The 10,000-nt window shown below is 48.5% G+C and overlaps 1 protein-coding gene across 1 annotated transcript in view; it reads left to right on the forward strand.

The window, feature by feature from the left end:
- gon4la (gon-4 like a) overlaps positions 1-10,000 on the forward strand; it is a 20,301-nt gene that overhangs the window by 9,425 nt on the left and 876 nt on the right. The window contains exons 10-15 of the mRNA XM_028602141.1: positions 642-852; positions 1,072-1,173; positions 1,277-1,317; positions 1,448-1,551; positions 1,802-2,039; positions 6,215-6,301. Coding sequence (XP_028457942.1) covers positions 642-852; positions 1,072-1,173; positions 1,277-1,317; positions 1,448-1,551; positions 1,802-2,039; positions 6,215-6,301 — 783 coding nt within the window. The remainder of the gene's footprint in view (positions 1-641; positions 853-1,071; positions 1,174-1,276; positions 1,318-1,447; positions 1,552-1,801; positions 2,040-6,214; positions 6,302-10,000) is intronic.

Consider the following 10,000-nt stretch of genomic DNA (forward strand, 5'->3'; position numbering starts at 1 on the left):
CTGGATGCTTTTATATAGACCTTAGTGGTCCCCCCTAATACTGTATCTGTATCTTATATAGACCTTAAGTCTCTTATCTGAAGTCTCTTTTATATAGACCTTAGTGGTCCCTAATACTGTATCTGAAGTCTCTTTTATATAGACCTTAGTGGTCCTCTATACTGTATCTGTAGTCTCTTTTATATTGACCTTAGTGGTCCCTAATACTGTATCTGTATCTCTTTTATATAGACCTTAAGTCCCCTAATACTGTATCTCTTTTTATATAGACCTTAGTGGTCCCCTAATACTGTATCTGAAGTCTCTTTTATATAGACCTTAGTGGTCCCTAATACTGTATCTGAAGTCTCTTTATATAGACCTTAGTGGTCCCCTGTATCTGAAGTCTCTTTTATATACCTTAGTGGTCCCCCTAATACTGTATCTGAAGTCTCTTTTATATAGACCTTAGTGGTCCCCTAATACTGTATCTGAAGTCTCTTTTATATAGACCTTAGTGGTCCCCTAATACTGTATCTGAAGTCTCTTTTATATAGACCTTAGTGGTCCCCTAATACTGTATCTGAAGTCTCTTTTATATAATTCTGTCTGTCTGTCTGTCTGTCTGTGTGTCTGTCTGTCTGTCTGTCTGTCTGTCTCAGCCTCTGTCTGAGTCCCAGGATGAAGTGGGTCTGATGGCGTACCGGACTCGGTCCAAGCGTCCTCTACGGGACGTCCCGCTGGGCCGGCTGGAGGCGGAGCTCCGAGCTCCTGACATCACACCTGATATGTACGACTCAAGCTCCGCCCACGAGGACAGGGACTGGACTGATTGGCTGAGAGGCCTGATGACCTCAGACATGGAAAACGAAGGTGTGTGTGTGTGTGTGTGTGTGTGTGTGTGTGTGTGTGTGTGTGTGTGTGTGTGTGTGTGTGTGTGTGTGTGTGTGTGTGTGTGTGTGTGTGTGTGTGTGTGTGTGTGTGTGTGTGTGTGTGTGTGTGTGTGTGTGTGTGTGTGTGTGTGTGTGTGTGTGTGTGTGTGTGTGTGTGTGTGTGTGTGTATAACCTTCTTTCTGTGTTCCTCTTCCTCAGAGGAGTGTGATGATGAAGATGACCCCGAGTATAACTTCCTGGCCGAAATTGATGAACCAGATGTGGAGGATTACCGTGACGACAAGGCTGTCCGCATCACCAGTCAGTACACACACACACAACACACACACACACACACACACGTCTCTGTGTGTGACATCATTAGCTGAAGGCTTGTTGTGTGTGTGTGTGTGTGTCTCTGTAGAAAAGGAGGTCAACGAGCTGATGGAGGAGCTGTTTGAGACGGTGAGTCTTTTGCTGCTGTGTTTCAGTTAACCAATCAGCTGCTGTGTTTCAGTTAACCAATCAGCTGCTGTGTTTCAGTTAACCAATCAGTTGCTGTGTTTCAGTTAACCAATCAGCTGCTGTGTTTCAGTTAAAAGAAGATCTAGCGGGACAGGAAGTGGACGATGAAGGCCACGAGGAAGAGGAGGAGCCTCAGCCTGTTCAGACACACACACCTCAAGAGCAGCACCACACGTATGACCCATATACACACACACAAACACACACACACACACATATACATACACACAAACACACACACACAAACACACACACACACATATACATACACACACACACACACACACACACACACACAAACACACACACACACATATATACACACACAAACACACACACACACATATACATACACACACACACACACACACACACAGATACACAAACACACATGAACCCTGCTGACGCGCTGCTTTCATCACAGAGGGCCGGGCGATGACGAGGCGGAGGACGAGCCAATCACAGAGCTGCGTACGGTGAAGCAGCAGCTGGAGTTGCTCAGGAAGAGACGCCAGCTGGGCCTGCAGACACACACCCTGTGTAACACACACACCCTGTGTAACACACACACACTGTGTAACACACACACACACTGTCCTGAGCCGTACACGCTGAAGCTGGGGGGACAGCAGAGGACCAGGCTGCAGCAGCAGCTACAGCAGGTAGGCATGGCAACCGTCTCCTTTTAGGAAACTACATCTAAACTCTCTACAGGTACACATGGGGACAGTCTCCTTTTGTCTCTGGTGTCTCTGGTGGGGACAGTCTCCTTTTAGGGTAAACTACATCTAAACTCTCTGAATGCTGTTTGTAAAATGTGAAGATCTTCTAGCTTTCTCTCTGGTGTATCTGGGTATTTCCTAAATCTAAAGTCCCAGACCTGCCACACACTGTCCTGATTAAGGCTGGGTACCCAGGCCTCTGTTGTCCTGATTAAGGCTGGGTATCCAGGCCTCTGTTGTCCTAATTAAGGTTGGGTAACCAGGCCTCTGTTGTCCTGATTAAGGCTGGGTATCCAGGCCTCTGTTGTCCTGATTAAGGCTGGGTACCCAGGCCTCTGTTGTCCTGATTAAGGCTGGGTATCCAGGCCTCTGTTGTCCTGATTAAGGCTGGGTAACCAGGCCTCTGTTGTCCTAATTAAGGTTGGGTATCCAGGCCTCTGTTGTCCTGATTAAGGCTGGGTATCCAGGCCTCTGTTGTCCTAATTAAGGCTGGGTATCCAGGCCTCTGTTGTCCTAATTAAGGCTGGGTATCCAGGCCTCTGTTGTCCTGATTAAGGCTGGGTATCCAGGCCTCTGTTGTCCTAATTAAGGCTGGGTAACCAGGCCTCTGTTGTCCTGATTAAGGCTGGGTATCCAGGCCTCTGTTGTCCTAATTAAGGCTGGGTACCCAGGCCTCTGTTGTCCTGATTAAGGCTGGGTATCCAGGCCTCTGTTGTCCTAATTAAGGTTGGGTACCCAGGCCTCTGTTGTCCTGATTAAGGCTGGGTATCCAGGCCTCTGTTGTCCTGATTAAGGCTGGGTATCCAGGCCTCTGTTGTCCTGATTAAGGCTGGGTATCCAGGCCTCTGTTGTCCTGATTAAGGCTGGGTATCCAGGCCTCTGTTGTCCTGATTAAGGCTGGGTATCCAGGCCTCTGTTGTCCTAATTAAGGTTGGGTACCCAGGCCTCTGTTGTCCTGATTAAGGCTGGGTACCCAGGCCTCTGTTGTCCTGATTAAGGCTGGGTATCCAGGCCTCTGTTGTCCTGATTAAGGCTGGGTATCCAGGCCTCTGTTGTCCTGATTAAGGCTGGGTATCCAGGCCTCTGTTGTCCTGATTAAGGCTGGGTATCCAGGCCTCTGTTGTCCTGATTAAGGCTGGGTATCCAGGCCTCTGTTGTCCTGATTAAGGCTGGGTATCCAGGCCTCTGTTGTCCTGATTAAGGCTGGGTACCCAGGCCTCTGTTGTCCTGATTAAGGCTGGGTACCCAGGCCTCTGTTGTCCTAATTAAGGTTGGGTACCCAGGCCTCTGTTGTCCTGATTAAGGCTGGGTATCCAGGCCTCTGTTGTCCTAATTAAGACTGGGTACCCAGGCCTCTGTTGTCCTGATTAAGGCTGGGTATCCAGGCCTCTGTTGTCCTGATTAAGGCTGGGTATCCAGGCCTCTGTTGTCCTGATTAAGGCTGGGTACCCAGGCCTCTGTTGTCCTGATTAAGGCTGGGTAACCAGGCCTCTGTTGTCCTAATTAAGGCTGGGTATCCAGGCCTCTGTTGTCCTGATTAAGGTTGGGTAACCAGGCCTCTGTTGTCCTAATTAAGGCTGGGTAACCAGGCCTCTGTTGTCCTAATTAAGGCTGGGTAACCAGGCCTCTGTTGTCCTAATTAAGGCTGGGTATCCAGGCCTCTGTTGTCCTAATTAAGGCTGGGTACCCAGGCCTCTGTTGTCCTAATTAAGGCTGGGTATCCAGGCCTCTGTTGTCCTAATTAAGGCTGGGTAACCAGGCCTCTGTTGTCCTAATTAAGGCTGGGTATCCAGGCCTCTGTTGTCCTAATTAAGGTTGGGTAACCAGGCCTCTGTTGTCCTAATTAAGGCTGGGTATCCAGGCCTCTGTTGTCCTAATTAAGGCTGGGTATCCAGGCCTCTGTTGTCCTAATTAAGGCTGGGTAACCAGGCCTCTGTTGTCCTGATTAAGGCTGGGTATCCAGGCCTCTGTTGTCCTAATTAAGGCTGGGTACCCAGGCCTCTGTTGTCCTGATTAAGGCTGGGTATCCAGGCCTCTGTTGTCCTAATTAAGGCTGGGTATCCAGGCCTCTGTTGTCCTAATTAAGGCTGGGTATCCAGGCCTCTGTTGTCCTAATTAAGGTTGGGTATCCAGGCCTCTGTTGTCCTCTTAAGGCTCTCTCCAGGCCTCTGTTGTTTCTGTCTAACCATGGCCTGTTGTCTCTGGGCTGTCTCTGTTGTCCTGATTATGCTGGGTATCCAGGCCTCTGTTGTCCTCTTAAGGCTGGGTATGTGGCCTCTGTTGTCCTAATTAAGGCTGGGTATCCAGGCCTCTGTTGTCCTAATTAAGGCTGGGTGACTCAGGCCTCTGTTGTCCTGATTAAGGCTGGGTATCCAGGCCTCTGTTGTCCTAATTAAGGCTGGGTAACCAGGCCTCTGTTGTCTCTGGGTATGTGTCTCCTAATTAAGGCTGGGTATCTGTTGTCCTAATTAAGTGGGTCTCCAGGCCTCTGTTGTCCTGATTAAGGCTGGGTATCCAGGCCTCTGTTGTCCTGATTAAGGCTGGGTATCCCTCTGTTGTCCTGATTAAGGCTGTTCCAGTCCTCTGATTGTCCTGATTAAGGCTGGGTATCCAGGCCTCTGTTGTCCTAATTAAGGCTGGGTGTCCAGGCCTCTGTTGTCCTAATTAAGGCTGGGTGTCCAGGCCTCTGTTGTCCTAATGTCTGGGTATCCAGGCCTCTGTTGTCCTGATTAAGGCTGGGTGTCCAGGCCTCTGTTGTCCTCTTAAGGCTGGGTATCCAGGCCTCTGTTGTCCTAATTAAGGCTGGGTATCCAGGCCTCTGTTGTCCTAATTAAGGCTGGGTGGCCTCTGTTGTCCTGATTAAGGCTGGGTCTCCAGGCCTCTGTTGTCCTGATTAAGGCTGGGTATCCAGGCCTCTGTTGTCTGATTAAGGCTGGGTATCCAGGCCTCTGTTGTCCTAATTAAGGTTGGGTATCCAGGCCTCTGTTCTCTGCCTCTCTGATGTGTTTCTGATGTCTCTGATGTGTCTCTGGTGTCTCTGATGTGTCTCTGATGTCTCTGAGGTGTCTCTGATGTGTCTCTAAAGACTCTGATGTGTCTCTGAGGTGTATCTGATGACTCTGATGTGTCTCTGATGTGTCTCTGGTGTGTCTCTGGTGTGTCTCTGGTGTGTCTCTGGTGTGTCTCTGATGTGTCTCTGATGTTTCTGGTGTGTCTGATGTGTCTCTGGTGTATCTTGTGTCTCTGGTGTGTCTCTGATGTGTCTCTGATGTCTATGGTGTGTCTCTGATGTGTCTCTGGTGTATCTGATGTCTCTGATGTGTCTCTGGTGTCTCTGATGTGTCTCTGATGTCTCTTTGATGTCTCTGGTGTGTATCTGATGTGTCTCTGGTGTGTCTCTGATGTGTCTCTGATGTGTCTCTGGTGTCTCTGATGTGTCTTTGGTGTCTCTGATGTGTCTCTGGTGTGTCTCTGATGTCTCTCTGATATGTCTCTGGTGTATCTGGTGTGTCTCTGATGTCTCTGGTGTGTCTCTGATGTGTATCTGGTGTCTCTGATGTGTCTCTGATGTCTCTGGTGTCTCTGATGTCTCTCTGATATGTCTCTGGTGTCTCTGATGTCTCTCTGATATGTCTCTGGTGTCTCTGATGTGTCTCTGGTGTGTATCTGATGTCTCTGATGTGTCTCTGGTGTGTCTCTGATGTGTCTCTGGTGTCTCTGATGTGTCTCTGGTGTCTCTGATGTGTCTTTGGTGTCTCTGATGTGTCTCTGGTGTATCTGGTGTCTCTGATGTGTCTCTGGTGTGTCTCTGATGTGTCTCTGATGTGTCTTTGGTGTCTCTGATGTCTCTCTGATATGTCTCTGGTGTCTCTGATGTGTCTTTGGTGTCTCTGATGTGTCTCTGGTGTCTCTGGTGTGTCTCTGATGTCTCTCTGATATGTCTCTGGTGTCTCTGGTGTCTCTGGTGTCTCTGATGTGTCTTTGGTGTCTCTGATGTGTCTCTGGTGTCTCTGATGTGTCTTTGGTGTCTCTGGTGTGTCTCTGATGTCTCTCTGATATGTCTCTGGTGTATCTGGTGTATCTGATGTGTCTCTGATGTCTCTGATGTCTCTCAGCATGTCCAGCTACTGACTCAGATCCACCTGCTGACTTCACCTGTCGTCAGACTGCAGAGTGAAGCAGAGACCAGCAGACAGTTCCTGGTAACACACACACACACACACACATACACACACACACACACACACACACACACACACACACACACACACACACACACACACACACACACACACACACACACACACACACACACACACACACACACACACACACACACACACACACACACACACACACACACACACACACACACACACACACACACACACACACACACACACACACACACACACACACACACACACACACACACACACACACACACACACACACACACACACACACACACACACACACACACACACACACACACACACACACACACACACACACACACACACACACACACACACACACAGACACAGACACACACACACACACACACACACACACACACACACACAGACACACACACACACACACACACACACACACACACACACACACACACACACACACACACACACACACACACACACACACACACACACACACACACACACACACACACACACACACACACACACACACACACACACACACACACACACACACACTACACACACACACACACACACACACACACACACACACACACACACACACACACACACACACACACACACACACACACACACACACACACACACACACACACACACACACACACACATGTACACACACACTGTCTGTCACACACACACACACACACACCTGTAACTGAGTGTAGTTACCAGGATGTAGCCACTAACCTGTCTGTCTCTCGTCAGATTGAGTTGGACCTGTAACTGAGTGTAGTTACCAGGATGTAGCCACTAACCTGTCTGTCTCTCGTCAGTTTGAGTTGGACCTGTAACTTACCAGGATGTGTAGTTACCAGGATGTAGCCACTAACCTGTCTGTCTCTCGTCAGTTTGAGTTGGACCTGTAACTGAGTGTAGTTACCAGGATGTAGCCACTAACCTGTCTGTCTCTCGTCAGTTTGAGTTGGACCTGTAACTGAGTGTAGTTACCAGGATGTAGCCACTAACCTGTCTGTCTCTCGTCAGTTTGAGTTGGACCTGTAACTGAGTGTAGTTACCAGGATGTAGCCACTAACCTGTCTGTCTCTCGTCAGTTTGAGTTGGACCTGTAACTGAGTGTAGTTACCAGGATGTAGCCACTAACCTGTCTGTCTCTCGTCAGTTTGAGTTGGACCTGTAACTGAGTGTAGTTACCAGGATGTAGCCACTAACCTGTCTGTCTCTCGTCAGTTTGAGTTGGACCTGTAACTGAGTGTAGTTACCAGGATGTAGCCACTAACCTGTCTGTCTCTCGTCAGTTTGAATTGGACCTGTAACTGAGTGTAGTTACCAGGATGTAGCCACTAACCTGTCTGTCTCTCGTCAGTTTGAGTTGGACCTGTAACTGAGTGTAGTTACCAGGATGTAGCCACTAACCTGTCTGTCTCTCGTCAGTTTGAGTTGGACCTGTAACTGAGTGTAGTTACCAGGATGTAGCCACTAACCTGTCTGTCTCTCGTCAGTTTGAGTTGGACCTGTAACTGAGTGTAGTTACCAGGATGTAGCCACTAACCTGTCTGTCTCTCGTCAGTTTGAGTTGGACCTGTAACTGAGTGTAGTTACCAGGATGTAGCCACTAACCTGTCTGTCTCTCGTCAGTTTGAGTTGGACCTGTAACTGAGTGTAGTTACCAGGATATAGCCACTAACCTGTCTGTCTCTCGTCAGTTTGTGTTGGACCTGTAACTGAGTGTAGTTACCAGGATGTAGCCACTAACCTGTCTGTCTCTCGTCAGTTTGAGTTGGACCTGTAACTGAGTGTAGTTACCAGGATGTAGCCACTAACCTGTCTGTCTCTCGTCAGTTTGAGTTGGACCTGTAACTGAGTGTAGTTACCAGGATGTAGCCACTAACCTGTCTGTCTCTCGTCAGTTTGTGTTGGACCTGTAACTGAGTGTAGTTACCAGGATGTAGCCACTAACCTGTCTGTCTCTCGTCAGTTTGAGTTGGACCTGTAACTGAGTGTAGTTACCAGGATGTAGCCACTAACCTGTCTGTCTCTCGTCAGTTTGAGTTGGACCTGTAACTGAGTGTAGTTACCAGGATGTAGCCACTAACCTGTCTGTCTCTCGTCAGTTTGAGTTGGACCTGTAACTGAGTGTAGTTACCAGGATGTAGCCACTAACCTGTCTGTCTCTCGTCAGTTTGTGTTGGACCTGTAACTGAGTGTAGTTACCAGGATGTAGCCACTAACCTGTCTGTCTCTCGTCAGTTTGAGTTGGACCTGTAACTGAGTGTAGTAACCAGGATGTAGCCACTAACCTGTCTGTCTCTCGTCAGTTTGTGTTGGACCTGTAACTGAGTGTAGTTACCAGGATGTAGCCACTAACCTGTCTGTCTCTCGTCAGTTTGAGTTGGACCTGTAACTGAGTGTAGTTACCAGGATGTAGCCACTAACCTGTCTGTCTCTCGTCAGTTTGTGTTGGACCTGTAACTGAGTGTAGTTACCAGGATGTAGCCACTAACCTGTCTGTCTCTCGTCAGTTTGAGTTGGACCTGTAACTGAGTGTAGTTACCAGGATGTAGCCACTAACCTGTCTGTCTCTCGTCAGTTTGTGTTGGACCTGTAACTGAGTGTAGTTACCAGGATGTAGCCACTAACCTGTCTGTCTCTCGTCAGTTTGTGTTGGACCTGTAACTGAGTGTAGTTACCAGGATGTAGCCACTAACCTGTCTGTCTCTCGTCAGTTTGAGTTGGACCTGTAACTGAGTGTAGTTACCAGGATGTAGCCACTAACCTGTCTGTCTCTCGTCAGTTTGAGTTGGACCTGTAACTGAGTGTAGTTACCAGGATGTAGCCACTAACCTGTCTGTCTCTCGTCAGTTTGTGTTGGACCTGTAACTGAGTGTAGTAACCAGGATGTAGCCACTAACCTGTCTGTCTCTCGTCAGTTTGAGTTGGACCTGTAACTGAGTGTAGTTACCAGGATGTAGCCACTAACCTGTCTGTCTCTCGTCAGTTTGTGTTGGACCTGTAACTGAGTGTAGTTACCAGGATGTAGCCACTAACCTGTCTGTCTCTCGTCAGTTTGAGTTGGACCTGTAACTGAGTGTAGTTACCAGGATGTAGCCACTAACCTGTCTGTCTCTCGTCAGTTTGAGTTGGACCTGTAACTGAGTGTAGTTACCAGGATGTAGCCACTAACCTGTCTGTCTCTCGTCAGTTTGTGTTGGACCTGTAACTGAGTGTAGTTACCAGGATGTAGCCACTAACCTGTCTGTCTCTCGTCAGTTTGAGTTGGACCTGTAACTGAGTGTAGTTACCAGGATGTAGCCACTAACCTGTCTGTCTCTCGTCAGTTTGAGTTGGACCTGTAACTGAGTGTAGTTACCAGGATGTAGCCACTAACCTGTCTGTCTCTCGTCAGTTTGTGTTGGACCTGTAACTGAGTGTAGTTACCAGGATGTAGCCACTAACCTGTCTGTCTCTCGTCAGTTTGAGTTGGACCTGTAACTGAGTGTAGTTACCAGGATGTAGCCACTAACCTGTCTGTCTCTCGTCCAGTTTGAGTTGGACCTGTAACTGAGTGTAGTTACCAGGATGTAGCCACTAACCTGTCTGTCTCTCGTCAGTTTGAGTTGGACCTGTAACTGAGTGTAGTAACCAGGATGTAGCCACTAACCTGTCTGTCTCTCGTCAGTTTGTGTTGGACCTGTA

This window comes from Perca flavescens, chromosome 2, assembly GCF_004354835.1.
Source record: "Perca flavescens isolate YP-PL-M2 chromosome 2, PFLA_1.0, whole genome shotgun sequence".
Lineage (NCBI taxonomy): Eukaryota > Metazoa > Chordata > Actinopteri > Perciformes > Percidae > Perca > Perca flavescens.